The sequence below is a fragment of the Balaenoptera musculus genome, chromosome 9 (assembly GCF_009873245.2).
Source record: "Balaenoptera musculus isolate JJ_BM4_2016_0621 chromosome 9, mBalMus1.pri.v3, whole genome shotgun sequence".
Lineage (NCBI taxonomy): Eukaryota > Metazoa > Chordata > Mammalia > Artiodactyla > Balaenopteridae > Balaenoptera > Balaenoptera musculus.
Window position 1 is genome coordinate 93,729,591 of NC_045793.1, and position 21,303 is coordinate 93,750,893.

At 39.6% G+C, this 21,303-nt stretch overlaps 1 protein-coding gene across 1 annotated transcript in view; it reads left to right on the plus strand.

The window, feature by feature from the left end:
* Positions 1-21,303, plus strand: part of POU6F2 (POU class 6 homeobox 2) — a 454,777-nt gene that overhangs the window by 71,956 nt on the left and 361,518 nt on the right. Inside the window, exon 2 of the mRNA XM_036863657.1 lies at positions 19,449-19,620. Within this exon, the coding sequence (XP_036719552.1) occupies positions 19,449-19,620 (172 nt within the window). The remainder of the gene's footprint in view (positions 1-19,448; positions 19,621-21,303) is intronic.

The following is a 21,303-nucleotide window of genomic DNA, read 5'->3' on the forward strand; positions in this document are numbered from 1 at the left end:
ATAAAAAACATCCTTAATGATTTGTGAGTTTCTTATATGATAAAGCTGATCTTTAAACCAACAGCGAAATCCTTCAAAAACACCAGAAGCATCAAGGCCTCATACCACTATTGTTATGCACTATTTTTCTTACAGTGTTATAAGATATGAAACAGCCATAAATATTACAAAAGAGGAGACATCTATTTTTATTTGTTAAAAATATGAATATATATGTACAGTCCTAATAGAATTAACTGAAAAACTCAATGGTTTTTCTAAATAAGAGCAGTAACCATATATAACTTGATCTTAGAAAGGGAAATTGATTTTATTTAAAATAGGAACAAACCAAAAAATATTTGGAAATTTTAAAGCAAAAATGTCTGCTATAGATATAAAAATAACCACACATCACAGATAACAGTACAAGAAAATTTAAATAAATGAAGAAAAGGACCAAGTTTCTTGATGGTGACACAGAATGTTATAAAGATGACATTTATCTGTTTAATTTTAAAATTAGACAAAATGATTCTAAAGTTCACTTGGAAAAAACACAGAGAATATGTAAGAAATTTTTTAAAAAGAGCAATAGAATATAAAAAGGATTTTTGCTCTATCATATATATTACATAATATAAAATACATATATAATTATATAAATATATGTTAATATAATTTATACCTATAAATATATATATATTTATATATATTATATATATATACCTATATATAGGTATAATTTATACCTATAAATATATATATATTTATATATATTATATACCTATAAATATATATATTATATATAACATATATATTATATATATAACATACCTATAAATATATATATATTATATATATAATATATATATTATATATATTATATATATTATATATATATTATATATAACATATATATTATATATATAACATACCTATAAATATAGATATATTTAACATATATATTATATATAACATATTTATACACTTAACACGTATATATTGCATTATGTATGGTCACACATATATATGCTACAAAAACAGACCTAGTTTCCATTAGAAATTAGTTTTTGATTAAAAAAAAAGCATAATATGTCAATGGGTTATTCAACTAGTTGTGCTCTAAAAATTGACTCTTTGGGAAACTGTAAGATTTTCAGTTAATGCCATACACCCACATAAATTCCAGATAGATTCTAGAATTACATTAGAAATAAAATCATAGAAAAAAACTGGAGACTATTTATGCCTTTTCATGGAAGATTTCTCATAATAAAATCAATAGAACAAGACATAAAGGAAAGGGTTGATAAATATGACTGGATAAGAATTTTTTAAATATATTTTTTAACCAACATTAATAAAAATCAAAGGGATAACAAATTCTAAAAAAAAGAAATTCTAACTCTTACAATTTGGAATCAGGAAGACTCTGCCAAATTACGTTATTTCACTTCATTCCTTTCAATTTCATAATCCATGAAATGGGCATAATAACACTCTTGGTTGTTTAGAGGACTAGAAAGGAAGTCTGGTCTATTTCTAGCATAGCCGGCACTCAACACAATAAGTGTCAGCCATTGTTTTTAATAATTATTACTATTTCTATATACCTATACAAAGTTCAGTTAGAAAAATACTTAGATCCCCAACAGAAAGACAGGCAAAGGATGTGAGTAATTTATGAAAGAAGAAACTTAATTAGCTAATAAAGTTGAAAATTTTAGCTTTGTTAATGAGATGCAAATTAAAACAATAAAATGCCAGTTTCCATCTAATAAATCAGCAAAAAATTTAAATATAATATGAAAGAGAAGCTCTCTCAGACACTGGGAGCATAAATTTTCCACCAACTGACCTAGAAGGCAATTTGGCAATGGTCCATCCTCTTTTACTTGTAATTTCACTCCTGAGAATATGTTTAAAACTGTCAAAATTTTATTTTTGTGTGAATAATTGGACACATCTTAAATCAAAGGACTGCAGAGTTTTGTGATAACCCAGCTTTATCAATGAAAATAATTTTTACCATGTACTCCTAATATGTGTAAATTTATTTACTGTTTTTTTGGTATTATACTGCTAAAAATCATACACAAAATAGAATTGAAAAAATTGAAATAAAAATAGAAATTCTAATACTTTCTTCCTGTACCTCAGTGCACTGCCTTGCACTTCTCCTTGTGTGCATGTAGCCCATTTCAAAGACCACAGCCCAGAATGTTCTGCAATTAGAATAGAGTTCAGTAAGCCATGGCATCAGAGTAAATATTATTCAGCAGTTTGAAATCACAGTTTTAGATACTAATTCATTTGGAGAACATGGTTACAATATAGTATAATATAATAATGTCTGTGATGGCAGATATAGTGCTCAGCTGTCTTACCACGTGGTAGCTGGTAGCGCTTGTTAGGTCTCTAACAAATATTTATTAAATGAAAACTGAATTATAAAAGCAGGATACTGGGGGGAAGGGATAAATTAGGAGGTTGGGACTAGCATATACACACTGCTACATATAAAATAGATAACCAACAAGGACCTACTGTATAAGCACAGGGAACTATACTCGTTATTTTGTAATAACATATAGAGGAAAAGAATCTGAAAAAGAATATATATGTGTGTATATATATGTGTGTGTATGTGTGTGTATATATATATATATATATATAAAACGGAATTACTGTGCTGTACACCTGAAACTAACATGACGTATATCAACTATACTTCAATTTCAAAAAATGCTTTGCTGAAAAAAAATACTTTATTGCTAAAAAATGGTAACCATCAAAAAGAAAAGCGGAATACTAACTTGTATATACAATGTGGATCTGTAAACATTAACAAAGGTAACAAAGATTGTATATAGACATACTATATGTATATATGTGTGTGTACACATATATACATATATACACACACATAGATATATAACTTTCAAAGATTTCTACAATGAGTTCGATACTTCTAAAGTTCAAGATAGATATGGATGAAAAAAATAGAGCTTAAAATATAGTATGACTCAGTTTAATTTCCATTTGAAAATGTTTTCAGAGTTTTGGACTTTTTACCCCTTTCATTGAGATTTACCAAATTTTAGCAATAAAGTTTAGTGATTCAGAAAAAAATATATATATATAGTATGACTGTCAAAATGAATGATGATGTTGAAAGGATGAAAGATAAAGTCTGAAATATACAGAATATGAAATAAATATTTAGTTCAAGACCCCAAATTTTACGACTCAGAGGACAGAATAAGAGGAAGTTATAAAGCAGTCTCTTACTTAAAAGTTATTATGAATCTGTGCATTGCTATGGCATGCTTTCTTCTGAAATGTTGAGAAAACTTGTAACACTTTCCTTCCTATTCTTCAGAATATACCTTTAAGGTAAGGGTTCTCGTACTTTAGTGCTCGTAAGAATTTTCTGAGGAACTTGTTACAAGTATGGATTTCTGAGTCCCGCCCTCTGAGATTCTGATTTGACAGGTTTGAGGAAGGAACCCCTCCACCCCATTCCTCCCACGGGGTTCTAATCCACAGGACTAGAGCATCGCAGTTAGAGGTTGTAGAGCGGGACCAAGCATTTGCCCTGAATCATGCAGAACCTCGGAGACCTGACGCACTGCGGGTCAGAATGGATGATAATAGAGAGATGGGGTAGGATTGAAGTGGAGACTTAGAAAGCACAAGCTTCTTGCCAGGGCCACCCTGGAAGCAAAAACTGCATTAAGAAAAAGTCTCTTAATACCATTAACAGTTGAAAAGGGGGCTTTTTATCATGTGAAAGTAAGTCAAAAAGCCCAGAATGCAAGTGCCCAAGTGTGTTAGAAGAGATGTGCTTTTACAGGTAGAGCAGAGGCTCCTTCCAAATTGATGCCCAGGTCTGTGCCGGGGGCAGGGGTTTGGGGGGGGGGTTTGGGGAGGTGGAGGGGTGAGATTAATGCCCGGAGAGTCCTGTAGGTAATGTTTTTTGTACAGTCCTTAAGCCCCACTGGGATGTAACACATTTTATTTTAGCCGAAGGAAACATTCAAAGAATTTAAAGTGACTTTTCTAAAACTGCCTTGGGAGCTAGTCAAGTGTCAACAAGAATGGATTTCAGTGATGTTAGGGACCCCCTGCCTTCCTCACCTGGCGAGGCGGACTTTGGTAATAATTTAATTCATCCTGAAGAGCAAGAAGGAAGCAGTCAGGGAAGCTTCTGCAGAGACAGGTAGAGCTGAGAGGTGATTCATTTAATTACTTTCTCAAAAGAGATTAAGTTGATGTAAAGGCTGTTGGGATAAGATAGCAAGCAAAATAATGTGGCTGCAATTTGGGTTTTCATAAGATTCGAGTTACTGAAGTAACTGGTCCCGTAGAAATAACATCTTTTATGTGGTAGACATTTTGTAATCTTTTGTTTGTAATTTAAAATTTATGCAGAAAAAGGGGCAGGAGGAAACCTTTAGAGGTGATGGAATGTGTTATTGTGGTGATGGTTTCACATGTGTCTGCAGACATCCAGACTCACCGAATTGTATACATTAAGTACGTGCTAGTTTTTAAAACTGTTAAAACTAACTATACTATTGTTTTTGAATATCAATTATATCTCAGTAAAGCTGTTAACAAATTTTTTTTTTTTTTAGTGATATTTTCCCCCTATTTTTTTTTTTAATTAATTAATTTAATTTTGGCTGTGTTGGGTCTTCGTTTCTGTGCGAGGGCTTTCTCTAGTTGCGGCAAGTGGGGGCCACTCTTCATCGCGGTGCGCGGGCCTCTCACTGTTGCGGCCTCTCTTGTTGTGGAGCACAGGCTCCAGACGCGCAGGCTCAGTAGTTGTGACACATGGGCCTAGTTGCTCCGCGGCATGTGGGATCTTCCCAGACCAGGGCTCGAACCCGTGTCCCCTGCATTGGCAGGCGGATTCTCAACCACTGCGCCACCAGGAAAGTCCCAACAAATGTTTTGATCTCACGCCCGAACTACAAGGTATTTCCCTCTGTGCTTCGCTTTCCTCCCACAAAAGCAGCCTTTTGAAAGACAAGTCAGATCCTGTCTCATCTTGCTCAAAACCCTCTGTGGTTTCCTCTCCCAAGTCCCCACAGTGGCCCAGAAACCCCCCCCCCCCGCCTTGATCTTGCTGTTGGCCATTTCTCTGGCACCCAGTTCTCTGGCCTCACGGCCCACCGACCACTCACTCCCTCTCAGCCATCTCAGCCTCCTGGTGCCCTGAGGGCACTGAACAGTCTCCCAGGCCAGAGTCTTTTTCTCAGTGTCCCCTTATGATGCTCTTATGCCCCTCACCTTGCTCGCGTGGCCTCTGCTCAAGGGTCCCTTATCTGTGCGACCTCTCTGATCATCTTATATGTGACACACCCACACTCTCCCCACACTTCAGTCCACTTCATTTCTGTTCATAGCCCTCAGCACCACCCAGCATCACGATGGTTCCTTATTTATTGATTTGGCTATTGTCAGTCTCCCCAAGTTATTTCAGTTACAGGATTGCCTGCATTGACCTGTCTTGCTGAATGATGTGTTCCCATCACCTTGAAGAGTGGGTAGCATGGCACCCAGTACTCACTCAATACATATTTGTTGAATAAATAAATAGCATTAAAAACCCTCCCAATATCAAAGTTAAATGAGGAGGAAAGAATCTCCAATAATCCTGTGCAACAACAAATCAAACTACTTTCCACTGGATTTTAAAAACTCGATTTTTAAAAATCTATCATCATTGACTCTATTTTTATATCAAAAACTCGGGAATGTGTTTCCTAGTTGATTTAAATGCTAATTTGAATTTACTTTTCTGCTTGTTTTTAATCAAAAAATGATTTCCTCCTGATTTTTTTAACTGAGTACTCTGCAGGTTTGATTAGAGTTTTGCTTGACATGCTAAGGAAATGAGTGCCCACAGGTGGCCCCCTCAAGATCCAGAAGCCAAGGGCGAACCTTGCAGGCAGGGTATAAGATCCCACAGAGATTACCAGCAGGACCCATCTGTTAGTGGGCATGGAGGAAAGAAGAGACACGAGCCCTTGTAGCTGAAGTAGTGAGAAAGGAGAACTCATTTCTCATTTATTTTGTACAGGAAACAGAAAACTTTCCAGGCACAATGCATGTGCCTGGGGAGAAACCGTGCAGAAGCTCAGTGGAGTAGAATGAAAGAGGATTGTGTAATGAGGCTGCATTCCACCATGGATGTTTGAGCCTTCTCGGGGCCACTGGTACCTTAACGTCATTGAGATGGACCCACTTACATAGATTCAGGATAAGTCAGCTGGCCTTTAGTTAAAATTGTGTATTTTCAATCTATGAAACATTTGTCTAAGCAAATTAATAGCAGAAGGGTGGGATGGGGATGGAGGCTTCTAAACCCACTGAAAAGAGCCAGTTGTTTGTAAAGACTTATGCACATCTGTTTTCTGATATTTTTATGAGTGTGTCTTACTGACTTGTTATAAAACAGGTCTGTTTTCCTCTTGACAACACATTACCCATTCTCATTACTGTAGGTGCTCGAGGATATTAAGGAAGCAATTCTTTAAAAATACTCCGTGACAAACAGTAGTAACTCAGGTGCTTCCTCTGCTGCACTTGGTAGTACAGCCCTTAATTGCCAGTGATCCTGCCGATAGCGGTGTTGATACACTGTTTTAGTGCGTGAGTCAAAAGATAGCCCGTCATCAGTTGCAGATTAGGGTTAGAAAAGCCCCGTTAAAACGCTCAGAGTGGAGCAACATGTTTATTCATTAGCATCTGTAATGATATTAAAACAGTGTGTCAAAGAAAGGGTGTTACGTGTGTGTGTGTGTGTGTGTGCGCGCGTGTGTGCGTGCATGGTCCAAGTGGTTAGTATACATTGGCATTTTACAGAAAAGGAAGATAAGGGATGCCAGGCAAACGTTATATCTGTGACAGAAAGTATACGAGGCTCATAGAAGATGCCGAATACCATCCCTTTACTGATGCCTATAGATGGTGAAATTTTTGATGGTAGCGAGCGTTTCTTGATCCTTACATTCCCCATCGTCCCTTGAATAACACCTCGTACGTGATGAACTGTCAGTAATTACCTGTTGAATTGCATCAGCTTTGTCCTAAATAGAACCGGATTCAGAGCCATCCCCAATCATGCAAATGAAAAAGAACATAAATAAATATTAATAAAAGCCGGCCTTGCTGTAAAATTGCCCTTGTTTCAAAGGCTAGAGATTTAAGGAAATACTCAGTTAAGTCTCTTTTTATGGTTGGGGTTAGAAACAAAATATTTTGAATAGAGGTTAATACGAGAGCTGAGGCGGGTGGGGAGAGTCCATAAAAAAAAAAAGGAAAAACCTCCCAGTTCCTGTATTTGTGAGAGCCCAAATCCCTAGGAATGAGAAGATTTAGCTAATCTTTCCAATCACATTCTCCCTCCCTCCCACCCCCATCTCCTTGGAATTATGTTATCTCTGCTGTCTTAAAAGCTCAGAAGCCTTTTGAATTGGAGCAGCATTCAAAGGACAGTCAAGGGTCACCCTTGGAATATTAAAGGAGAGTGGATTACAGGAGAGGGAGGAAAAAGGAGCAGCTGGGGCGAGGCGCAGCCCTGTGCAGACCCAAGGCAGAAAAGGAGAGGAAAACTCCGCAGGAGCTGGTGTTGGCCGAGAGAAACCTGCCCAGATTGCTAGGAAGGACAAGAAGTAGCGAGGTAGCAACCCACATTGTTAGCCCAGCCCATGTTACTGCGTTCTGAGAGGAGAGGAAAGGAAAACACCTATTAGTGAAATCAGTTAGACAATGGCCTTTTGAGCAGAGATAGAATGGCTCTTTTAGAGAACATGGCTACATGCTTGGAAGATTAAAAGCCAGATGCTGTTATAATTCAGGGATACAACTCTACAGAACTTACAGCCCCCTGACCATTCTTAAAATAATAAGACCTTAGGATTTATAAAGCAAATTCCTTCTCAAAAGACATCAGAGTAACTTAGTTTTTAAAAATCTAGGGGCTTCCCTGGTGGTGCAGTGGTTGAGAATCTGCCTGCCAGTGCGGGGGACACGGGTTCGAGCCCTGGTCTGGGAAGATCCCACATGCCGCGGAGCAACGAGGCCCGTGAGCCACAATTACTGAGCCTGCGCGTCTGGAGCCTGTGCTCCGCAACAAGAGAGGCCACGATAGTGAGAGGCCCGCGCACCGTGATGAAGAGTGGTCCCCGCTTGCCGCAACTGGAGAAAGCCCTCGCACAGAAACGAAGACCCAACACAGCCATAAATAAATAAATAAATAAATAAATAAAATTTAAAAAAAAATGCTTAATAAAAATCTAATGAATTTTTGGTCTTCCATCATTTATAGACGTCAAGTCTTGTTTTGGTTTTTCAAATAAAATCAGTGGATATTTAGGGAGGGCTTATGATGTGCCAAACACCATCTTAATATTTGGAGTAGGAGGATGCAGTGACAGGCCCTTACTCCTCAGCAGTGGTTACTTACTGATTGTTTTTCTGGGGAGGCAGGGGAGATGAGAAGGTGGATCAGGAATCCCTTTGAAAATCAGATGACAAAATGCACACAATATTCACACTCTGTTAGGAGAGTGGCAGACCTAGAGCAGTATATACATTTCTTATTATTACTAGGCACTTGACCTGTTCTAAGCATTCTTTGTCAATTATTTAATCTGCAAAGCTATCCCACGAGGCATATACCATTATTACTTCCATTTCCTCTCAGGGAAATTGAGGCTCAGAGAGGCCATAGTAAGGTCCTTGCCCCAGGCCCTTCAGTGAGTAGAAAGTGGCACCAGGCCCAAGTACGCAGGCCTGGTGAGGCTGGCCCCAGTTGGCCCACTGTGGACCAAAGGGAGGGCATCTCTCTGCAAATTAGACCAGACAGTCCCCGACACTTTACTGCTACCTGCCGGAAAATGTCTTAGTACAGTCATTATAAAAATGTGAACGGCACTTTCTCTGGCTGTGCGTTGCCTAGCCATACTCAGCCAGAGAAAAGCTAGACCTGCCGAGTGTGGAGGTTGTGGCATGTTCAGTGAGATGTGGACCCAACCCAGAAGGTACTGCTAAACCTTCAGGTTTCAAACTGGATGTTTAGGAATGTTAGTCTGTCAGCAGGGGGCAGAATGGATTTTTCTATTTATTTATGGAACTTTGAAACTATAAGGAACTACAAGGATCCTTTTTGAATAAAAGGTTTTTCTCCTCAACTGTCTGTCTTTTGCTATTCAGAGTGGAAGAATAGAATTAGATGTGTCCACATATTTAATGGATTATTCATTTAATTCATTTCTCGGAATATTTGCTTCCGAGAAAAATGATAGAATTAGAACATTTGTAATAAAATATTTCTAATGTGCTGTGTGTGTTTGATGATACTGCTCCTGAATGACCATGGGGTGCCGGGGAACGAGAGTGAATTGTGTAGGAGCAGCGTCAGAGGGAGAATCTTCTTGGCTGAACAGGAGGCGTGGACAGAGCTCTGAGGCTGAGGCCCATGGTGGGCCGGCCATGGCCTCATCTGCGGCCACCTGAGTCCAGCACTGATGCCTTTGCTTGGTTGAGCTTTTCCCCTGGACCAGACATAGCTTTGCTCTCTTTCAACCTCCGTCCTAAGCAGAGAAAAAGGACTTTCTTTTTCCTTTTCAGTGTTGCTATTAAATTCTTCCATTTTGTCTTATGGTAAAACAAAGTAACACAGTCATGCAAAACCAAACTCACATTTCTGGAAGCAGAATATGGGTCAGTGTGTATGTGTGTGCGATGCCAGACAGGTAAGATAGCCAAGTGAGGCCTTAGTTTCATATTGTATAGTTTCAGACGTGATTAAATGTATGTTTAAAATATTAAAAATGTCAACCAAGGACAATCCTTGCCTTAACCAACCTTCCTTCCTTCCTCCTTCTTCACAATCAATCAATCAATGAAGCAATCAAAACACATTTCTTGAGAGCCTTTTTTTGTATCACACACAATATTGGCGCCCAGTATTGGGGATTCTGAGACATGTCTGTCTGCAAAGGACTCAGACATCTCAGCTGTAGAGTCTATCGCTTAAGTCTTTTGGAAAAGTAAGTGATTAACCAACCAAAAAACTGTCATGATTTTATTGCATCTGTGATGCATGGCAAATATGTAACATGGGCGGACCTGTGAAACCCTTTCTTTAAGTACACTGAAGTCTCCATACAGAATATATGAGAGAAGCCAATATGATGTTAAAAACTGGGAGTGGGCACTTTGGTCCTCCCCTGCCTCCTTTGGTCCTCCCCTGGTCCTAGAGGTACCTCCCTAAAAACCTTAGGTCTTCTCAGTTCAATGCTCATTTTGAAAACTCTGAGACTGGAGACCAAGTCTTTCCATTCCGTGAACCAACTGTATCATCCACCTTTGCAAAAGGTTACTATCTATCTATCTACCTATCATCTATCTATCTATCTACCTAATCTATCTCTCTCTCTCTCTCTCCCTCTAAAGTACCTCTTAGAATTTTTAAGATGCTAGAAAGTACGTTTTTTAGGATAATATAGGTTGTTTTTTCTTTGTAACTCCTTAGTAACTGTACATTCAAATCTCTAAATGCAAGTCCATTTTAATCTGAGTTGTTTTCTGATTAAATTCTGATACCTATTTGAAGCCGTCAGATTATAAAGAATGTATGAATATAGGGTATGTGTATGCAATGTCGATACTGCTGTATAACCCCATTACCAGAAGACCAGATCTAGATGAGCCTGGATTGAACTCTTATTGATGCTTTTTCACAAAGGCAGCAGGAAATTGAATTGATGGTGCTATTAGGTTGTCAATATCAGTGTCTCCCTTTCTTCCCAGATAAGTATACATGAAGCATCACGCATATAGTCATTTTAACCTCTTGGGGGCAAAGGAGCTATAGAGGTACAAGGTGATGAGCTAGATGAGGTGTGTCTATCTGTACACTAGATGCTTTGTAGAAGTCCAGAACTCACTGACTACTGTTTGATTGATTATGTTGTTGTTATTTCATGTTACGTTGATGGGCTGTTTTGCTTGTTTATTTGCTTGTTTTTGTTTAAATACAGCTGTGTCTGATGCTCTAATCTTTAATTGGAGTTGTCTCTAGACCACTAGCATAGTTAAGAGGATGTGGCACTCATGGTGGGACTTGGAGAAAGATAGAAACTCTTTCTGTAGCAACTGACAGGGGAGAAGGAGATTGTATGCTTAACTGAAGTTCAACAAACCTCAACAAAAAGACAAGAGACTCTTAAACTGTGCCCATATGTACAAAACGAAATACCATCCTCTGACACCAAAGCAATCAGATATTTTGCAATCTTTTTTTTTTTTAATTTATTTTATTTATTTACTTTTGGCTGTGTTGGGTCCTCGCTGCTGCGCATGGGCCTTCTTTAGTTGCAGTGAGTGGGGGCCTCTCCTCGTTGTGGTGCGCGGGCTCCTCATTGCGGTGGCCTCCCTTGTTGCAAAGCACGGGTTCCAGGCTTGCAGGCTTCAGCAGTTGTGGCTCACGGGCTCTAGAGCGCAGACTCAGTAGTTGCGGCGCACGGGCTTAGTTGCTCCGCGGCATGTGGGATCTTCCCGGACCCGGGCTCGAATCCATGTCCCCTGCATCGGCAGGCGGACCCTTAACCCCTGCGCCACCAGGGAAGCCCAGATATTTTGCAATCTTATTTTATCCTTCCAAGATGGTTCTGGGCATTCATCTTAACTAACTATCCCCTAGATAAAATGTTGGGGATTGGTGGAGGCAACAGTGTAAGTTGCCCAAGGCATCTTCTGAACAGGGGTTCTGGACTCTATTTCACTCTGTAAATGACCATGCCTGCTCCCTAAGACACTGTGGGTCGTCACCCAGTGTAGTGGGTTATGTTGCAGTGGCCTAAGCCAGATTTTATTTGCACATTTACTGGGTTCTTTTTAGTGGTTGATGGCAGTCAGTAATGATTCGAGATGGGGGAGACCTTGCTATATCCCCAAAGCCTTCCTACCTGGTTATAATGAAATCAAGCTCTGAGACCAAAAGCTGCCATAATAACATAGTTATTAAATATCCCCAAATATTATTATCCCCCAACTTATTAATCATCCCAAAATAGTTTGTTCAGCCTGTCTGTAAGCTTGATAAAGTCATAGCTCTTTGTCATTTTGGGTGAACAGAGCACATCTGGTATGGAAGGTTCATTAAAGTAGGTATGGCAAGATTCTAGAAGCAAGATGAGTTTCCCTCACGGTCAGCATTAGGCAACTAGAACTCTCTGACCCAAAGATTGGACATGGGACAGTTTGGGGGTCAAACCTTAGGCCACTAGCCCCAAGAGCATAAGCAACAGGACTTGCTGGATTCTCAGTATTCTCTGGTTGCAATCACTCAAGGGTGGGGAACGTCTCCAAAATATTTTAGCCAATACGTATACCTTGAATATGACTAATTTAACCAAGTGAGAACTCATTTCTAACCTCCATTCATGCTGATCAACAGTTTCAGTCAAAATTCACATAAATTGTACTGATGAGCAAAATGTAGGGTGCGGGGGTGGTGGGCAGTGAGCAGAGGTAGCTGTGGCATCTGTGGGGGCCACGCCTGGGGCAGGGACTTCCTGATGAAACACCAGCCCTGGAGCATGAGTGCTGTTCAAGGCAGCTGACCGAGCCCAGGGTGGACCTCAGGGGTCTGAAAACCTTTTCTGTAAAGGGGCAGAGAGTAAGTATTTTGGTCTTTGAAGGCCGTAAGACAGAATCTAGGCTGCCCTTAAGGAAGGGACTTGACCTTGGAAGAGGCCGGTCCCTTTAGGCAAAGGCAGCTCCTGGGAAGGACTCAGGGGTGAGCCATCCTTAGCCAGCATTCCTGGCAGCTGGGAAATGAGTGCCTTGGTCCTAAAGCAGGGATCTGGGTAGCACGTGGCAGCATCCACTGTAGTGTGCACTTCTGGCCCAATCGGAAGGCATGGAAAGAAAAACAACTCACAGTCCATTGGATGCCTTAATGAGGGCAGAGGTGTGGTGAAAAATGGTCCCTCTGTGTAACACTTTCTACCTTTCAAAACATATTCACATGCAGTATCTGTACATGACCTCACTCAGGTCTCATATTTTTCCCTTGAGATATGTAAAGCCATGTTGGTACAGAGTCCAAGATGAAAGAGATGGTGATTCACTGCCAGTCATGCAGATGCTAAATCAGGGGATATCCATGAAGTCTCCTGAAGTTTCCTCAGTACTTCACTCTCAAAGCCCAGCATTTATTTTGAGTTTTGAATGCCCTGCTTGATTTTCACAAATATTCATGTTCTTTATTATGGGATAGATTAAATAAAATGTTGGCCACACTAACTAAAAGTAGAGAGACGAGGAAGAAAAAACAGTTGTGAGGACTGGGTTGAAGAAGGCAGCCTAGGCTGGGATCAGCATGTTGCTGTGACAATCTATTGTGGGGTTATCAAGGGTATATACGTTTGAGCTTTGTAATTAAATTTATTGTAATGCAATTTTTTTGTCTGTTGAGTATTTGCTAAAAATGTGGGATTTCCAGCTTTTCTCAAAACAAGTTTTGTTTGCAGTCTAGGAAGTGACAGTTAAAATAAAATAATCAATCAATGGTGGGTAAATTTATGGTGTTTTTAATGTCTTGTGATCTTCATTAATTTTCAGAATTTTTAGCTATATATACACACATATAAAGAAAAACATAAAAATAAACTATGGTCTTATTTCCAAAAGTCAAATAGAATATCTTTTTAAAACTTATTGATAGAAGGAGGAAGTATTGCATAATACTTAGAAAAATTAGAAATTCTTTGTAACTTTTGGGGGAAAACATTCTTTGGTACATTAAATTTCATATTGAGAACTAACTTCATTAACTAACCTTAATAATATTTGGTAATTGGTTAAAGAAAGAGAAAAATTGTTTTTTCTTTCCATGACTAAGGTAACAGAATCCACACTTGAAGTTTCCTTTTCCCTAAACCCGCTAAGGTCAACTTTCTTCCTCTTCATTCATTTATGATTTTGATTTTTACTTCTCAGTGGGAGAAATTAAATACAAAATGTGATGCCGTCTTTGCATCTTAAATTGTCTGTAGGTAATTTGTTCCACTGATTCCTAAATTGAAATGTAGCATTTTAAGGGGGGGGGGGAGGGAAACCCAATATACTTTTTTTTCTTTATAATGGATATAATTTTTCTATCGAATTCTAGAAATAGATCTGTTGAGTGCAACTTTGCCCTACTCTGGCGCTTTGTGACCAAATGAATTGTTGCCTTGGATTTTTGAAGGCCGCCTGCCTGCCTGCCTATCTTATTTATATTTTTCTCAAAGCTGTTCTGATTGCCTGCTTCATAGTTGGTTTGTATGTACATAAAAATATGCTGGACTGAGTTCAAGCTCAGTTTAGAGGGGCGAGGGTATTTCCATCGCGTGGCTGCCACCGGACACGGATGTTTTGCTGAGTTAATAATAATCTCCCTATCTTTAGTTTCCCTGACTATAAATTGAGAATGATTATGCTTACAAAAACTCTGTTGGTTAAATTATTGAAGGCCTTTAGCTGAATTATATCTTTGTTTATCTGGTATTATTTTTAACAGCCTGGTGAAAGCCCAAGTCGAATTCTTTCCTTTGCACAGTGCCCTATATCTGCTCTTCAAATAAAGGTTTTACAACAGAAATACATGGGGACATCCTTATTTAAGAATTAAAGGGTATCAGAAATTAGCACATGAAGAGAGTATTTACAGTTAGTATACACTAAGCTGTGTATAACTGTATATGAATAAACGGTAAGGAACATTAATCAGGTAAAAAATGTGAGAAGCACTGGACAGATATGTACTTGTTGAAGGCGTCTAGCCTATTATTATAGAATAGTTAAAAATTAGAACTGTAATTGACATTAGCTGTAACCTAAGCAGGCACAGTCTCAGATGTTTCAAGAAGCACGAGATCGTTAGATAATATAATAAAGACTAAGGAAAAGGTCTTCCATGGTCAGATAATTCTGGGAAGTGCTACCTTAGGCAGAGTTGAATTGATTTCTTTCCTGGTAGACTTTTCTGCTGTGTTTTCCGCGTGGGTATGATTGCAAAAATCCTTTATTGTAGAATCTCTTTTAGGACAAGTGTTCTGTGGAATGCACTTTGGAAAATACTGTTTTATTTTGACCCTTTCATTTTCCAGATGAGAAAACCGTGGGTGAGAGTGGTTAAGTGATTGCTAAGATTATGTAGAGTGTGACACTCTCTGATGTCCTGTCTACCATTCCCTGTCACCCCATGGATTTTACCCAAACAGCGTCAGACAGAGAGGTGTTTTTTTTTCTAGAGTCTGAAGAGAAGAAGATAGTATACACAGCATACTGTGGGAATCGGTTATCCAGGGCTTAACACCCTTCCCAGTCCATAATTGAAGTTCTGGGAAACCCCATGGGTTACCTAGTCCATGAGCCTCGGTTTTTTTCACGCAGTAGAGGGTGCTGTATAAAAAGATGCTGATCCTTGAAAATGAAATCTACTGGGGTTCAAAATACAGCTTTACCACTTATTAGCTGTGGGGTAAGTCACATAACCTCTCTGAGTCTCAGTCCTTTTTCCCTAAAATGGGGTTAATACCTTGCATACTTTGAGTGACATTAAGTATATCTGAGGTGCTTATTTGATAGAGGCATTCAATACATGCAATCTATTTTTATTTTTTAACAATGCACAAAGGAGGTTTAAATAATTGCTGTGTGGTTCTGATGCTGACTGCAGTCCTTTCATGGTAGGACATGGTGAAAATTTTTGAGATTTTGCTAATGGAATCTGCATCTCTTATTTCTTCTTTTTTTTACTGTCTGGCTTCTTGGGTCTCTTATGACCCTTGTGAATTCCTGTATTGGCACATGCATCTCCTGTTCTTGCTTATACTTGACACTGTTCCATCTTGGACAAGCCCCTTTCTTCAGTCAGGGCCGATGAACAAACTGCAGAGAAGTCCCAACTTCTACCACGCTAGTTGTGACAATTTCAGATTTCCAAGTAAGAAGTCTTCACCCACTATTTTTTGCCTGCACTAGCTCTTTCTGTTCCTATCTGCTGCTGCAGCAAACCTTGTACATGTGAAAGTTGTAGCTCTCTAACATTCCTGCAAGCGCCCACGTCGGTGCATGTTGGAAATCCTTTCCTTACTCGGGGAGAAAGGATTTCACAGACTGACATCGTGTTTGGCAGGGAGAAAACAACTTCCAAGCCAAGTGCTGCTTGAAAGAGGTACGCCCACCCCAGTCACTTATAAGACGGTGCTCAGGGGTTACTGCTTGTGACGCATTTTCAAATGGACCCCCCAGTGGCTATAGCTGTGCTTAAAAGCTGTCTGCTCTCTGCCTCTCTGGGGCTTTGCTGTTTAACCATGTCATGCACATATATATGTGGCCTACAGCTGCATCATGGGAAAACGTAAAGCATTTTGTAAGATGAAAAATCAAATGAGTACTTGGATGACAAACTCCTGAATTTTCGAAGCTCAAGTCACTGAGAGGCACTAGTTGGGAACCTAGCCATGGATGAGGGTACCTAAAAGTAATTTAAAGAAGAAGAGCTAATGGTCAGTGAGTATACACCATCTGCCAGTACATGCTTTGCACACATCAGCCAGACTGAACATCTTAAAAGATTTAAGTGCACTTGAACTTAGCAGCTGCATTTCAGCTCCTCTGTGGGATTTGGGATTCAGTTTGACCATTCACAAATAAAGCAGGAATAGAATATATATATATAAAGCAGGAATAGAATATCCTTTTCTTAAGTCTGCCCAGGTACTCACTGATACATGCATAACCATGTTTGGCTTATCACGAGGGTAGTGAATGTCATTCTAAACACAAGTTTACCATTAACACCATCTTCAAAAATGCTCAAATGAGCAGTGTGGCCACAGAGACTGGGTGTCTCAAAGGCGTGAGTCACACCCGCTCCTTTAAATCAGAGAGATTGAGGACTCAACCTTTTATAGAGTAAAATAAATGCACTAGAATTTAAACCTGGTCCCTTTCCTTCATGTGAAGCTATGAGGTAAAGCAGTGTTTCCTTTCCTACCTCACTCCGCTCTGCTTACCGAATCAGAAGAATCCAAACACGTGGTCTTTCTTAGATACATAGGAAAGAAATCGGGGGAAATTTGGAGACTTTTGTGTCTCCTTTCCCCTCTGCCTGCCCCATTCTCTTCCCCCCAACCCCCCATTTTCAAGTGCTCCAAACCTCCACCTCCAAACACAGTAAGTGAAATGCTAATCTATCACCAGCAAATTTAGGCTGACAATACTGTGATTCGACCGCATTGATGACATTGATTACATTTCAAATATTTACACTACAGTGAGACAAGCCTAATTTATTCTCTAAAGAGTTCAAGGTAGGTCTCAACCATTTCCAGTGGGGGAGACAATGGAGAAATGTTTGTGGTTGCTATCTGCAATAATCTGATGCTGACAGAGAGTAGTATTTTATTTAGTAATTAACAGTGTAAAGGGGAGAGAAACTGTCATGTTGGTTCTTAAGCTGGAGAATGTGATGAAAGATGATATCTGCGATCTCATCCTTTCTACTTGTTTAGGATTGTCAGGATGAGAAATGTCAGCATTATGAAAGCTCGGCTCTGCTCTTGATATGATAAAACCCTTCAAAAGCCAGTCTTCCTCCATCCCTCGTCCCCCTCCTTTCTCGCGCTCTCTCTCTGCACTTGCTTTTTATTTATCCTGTTTTGTTAGATGGCAGAAATATAATTCTTTTCTTTCTTCCTATTATAAGCCACCATTTTTGTTTTATTATATGTTTCACAACCCCTAATGCCCCACTGAAAATTACCTTGTTAAATGACAGTGTTTCAAAGCCATGAATCCTTTCCACCATTCCCTCAGAGGTTTGAAACAGTCAACAGACTGTAAAGAATAAATAATAAAAAAGTATTGATTATTTTGATGACTGTGAGATTCAATTAAGTATTAATTTTGCCCTCCAGTGGACCTATCAAGGTATTCAAAAGGGAGGATTCGGCTCAGCTAAATGCGTGCTGAGTGCTTCAGACTTAAATAGGGAGAAAATGTGTTTGCCTACAGTATTTGAAGAAGAAGTGCATTGATGCACAGAGTCCAATATTTAAGTGCTGTGCAAATTAAGCCCTGGTGACAGTGACATTGTTTTCCGTGGTATGAGTATTGACTAAAGAAGTGAATTTGATGACAGCTTAAACTATTTGTATTGATTAACATTTTCATAGATTATCATGTGTCATATCAAATTCACTTTTCAGGCATGAATACATTAAAAAAAAATAACCCCAGGCTTACCGCAACCAATGTAATGATGGGACAAGACAGCATGCGGCCCTACCTGCCCCTGCGCTGGTCACCTGTCTCCTGCTCAGGAGCCATTTAAGCATGAACTTGGCAATAAATAGCTCCCAGAACACGCAAAAGGGGCACTTCCGGCTTTTCTCTCCCTTCTGCCTCTGATACCTGTGCCACCACAATAGCATGCGTCTTAGTTTGCAAATGGAATAAAAGGCTGCCCTTGGAAAAATATTGCTGATCCTAAAATGCCCTCCTAACGAGCTGAAGATAAAGCAGATTTAAATTATTGGGGGGTCAAGTTTGCCTTTTCGGAGGTGATCTTTGATTTCTTTTTCTTTAATGCTCTGGGCATAGGTTGCTCTAGGTATCCGAATTATTGAACAGAGTTTGTAAGTATTTTTCCAATTCCTTTCAAAAACTGTAAACCAATTTTCATCTCTTTTGTTGTTTGCTTTCAAGTGTTCATTTGATTTGGGGTCAGCTGCAGTCCCAAATCTGGGACCAGCGAAGTCAACTTCTAAGGGTGCTGCTAGAATTTACATAAGAAATCTCTTTCATTCCATTGAAAGCCTTTGGAGGACTCTTTTCTCCCTGTCTCTTTTTTCTGCTCTCGGGATAGGGTTTAATTGCTTCTTCCCCAGGGAGAGGGCTTCCTAAAATAGCCCTTGGGTCCTCCCTAGGGTGCTCCTTCCTTTTGAGTCTGTTGCCGAAGTACAAACCCCGCACTTTCTTTTTTTTTTTTTTTTCTTCTTGCATTCAAGACAGCACAAGGTGTAAAAACATTTGCACAAAAGCACATCCCACAATTAAAGCTGTGTTGGTTAGGTTGCTTTCAAAGAAGTTTTTTCTTTTTTCTCTCTCTCTCTCTTTTTTTTTTTCTCAGAAGCCTCCTGCATCTCTCTCATGCTAGTTGAGCTTTAATAGGGTGGGGAGGCATGGAGAACTCGGATCTGTGATAGCTCTTCACTTGACTGCAGCCAGCAATAACAGCGGGAGCAGTCAGAGATAAGAGAGAGGGGGAGAGAGGGAGAGTCTGTGTGTGGAAGAGAGAGAGGAGAGGAGAGGGAGACAGAGGACACGCACACACTCAAGCAGCCACTTTTTTTTTTTTTCCTCCCCTTCACTCTTTTCCCCCATCCTAGGATCCAATGATAGCTGGACAAGTCAGTAAGCCCTTGCTGTCAGTGCGGAGTGAAATGAATGCGGAGTTGGGAGGTGAGGACAAGGCTGCTACTTCAGACAGCGAGCTGAATGAGCCCCTGCTTGCGCCTGTGGAATCAAATGACAGCGAGGACACTCCCAGCAAGCTCTTCGGTAAGTCTGTCTAGGTATTTCATTTCACTCCTACCATGATGTCCGGAAGAGCCATCCACACCCTCACCCCCTCCTCTTTTTCTTTTTTTTTCCCCTTGTTGTTCATTCCATTTTCTTCTAAGTACCAAAGAGGACCTCGGCATCTTGGAGGGGCCGAACCACCCCAGCTGGTGAAGCCAGCTGGCTGGGAGGGTGTCCTCCAAACTTTTCCCAACCAGGAACTTCCTCTTGCCCCTTTGCACTGGTCAGATATTGCTAACGTCCCCAGGCTAGAGATCATGGGGAAAAAAAGAAGAGGAGAATCATCATCAGGAAATCAGTTCCATTGTGAGAATTGGTTAACGTTTATTGAATAAATATCGACTCGGTTTCGGGTTGCTTCGCAGCCTTTTGTTAAGGGGAAGGAGAGTAAAGAGTTATTATCTGTAGTCAAAAGACCAGAGAGGGGGACTGAAAAATATCAATACCGGTCATTCTCTGCCAGGTAAACAAAGGTGGCTACGGGAAGGGTACAAAGACATAACATTTTGTAATCACAATTAGAATGAACATCTCTTCTTTTAAAAGGGTGATGAGGGAAGAAAATAGGTCCTTGGCATCCCTCGCCCCCGCCGCTCCCCTTTATCAGAGGTTTATAGCCTCATCCTAATGTGGAGGCAGCCCAGAACCTTTTTAGAAATCTTCGTTTCGTAAACAAAACAAGAACAAGCAGAGTGCCACTCCAGCAAAGACATCTGTCATTCAAACAGATGACACTCTGTAAGCCAACTCAAGCAACTGTGATCTCTAATCAGAAAGGGGAGCAGGCTGTGTTGAGGCGCGTGACTGAGTGATGGATGGTGATAGATGTCTCTGCTGGGAAAGCACTTTATGGGATAGAGTGACATTAGGCTTTCAGACCAGTTGTTCCTGAAACACTTGCTTTTAATTATTTCCAAGTGTTTATATACTTCTGACACTAAATATATATTATCTATATACATATATAACACATACTAACCTGTTCATACATATATATACTAACCTGATATATATACCTGAGAGACGTATATGTATTGATCAGGCAGAGAACAGGTTAAAAACTGTCAAGTGCCTGAACTGTAAAGAAACACAACATCATGGCATAGACTCCTTTATTAAGAAAGTCATTAATTCAGTTAAAAAGATGAGCCTAAAAAAAGAAAACTATAGAAAAATGCAGCTTAGTTTGGCAACTCTAGGCCAGCTTCAACACAGGAGCTTTCCTCTGATTTTAAATACTCAGTCAAACATTAGAGGAGTATTGCAGAGAAACTTTCTGTATCAAATTTTCTGTTGGTAAAATACTGTTTTGTAGTTAAGAGCATAAGAGATGCCAGTTTCAAGAAATTTTTTCATATCACCCTTTCTTACAAAAGTGGCAATTTCACTTCTGACATAAATTTTCCATACCTAGACATTAAGGTTTTAGCATTTTTACTCTAAAGAAATATTTTGTTGTAGTCTAAGTTTTTATCTGTGTAAGAAGAGTTATGTCCTAAAACACTCATTTCATTTCAAGGGGTTAGTGAGAGAAGGCAGATAAAACTGTAAATTACAGGAAGGCAAAAGCCATGCTCCAGCCTCTTTGATGTTGAATATACTAATACTAAGCACTCTGACTTTTAAAAAGTAATCAATTGTGAATTCAATGTAACTGAAGAT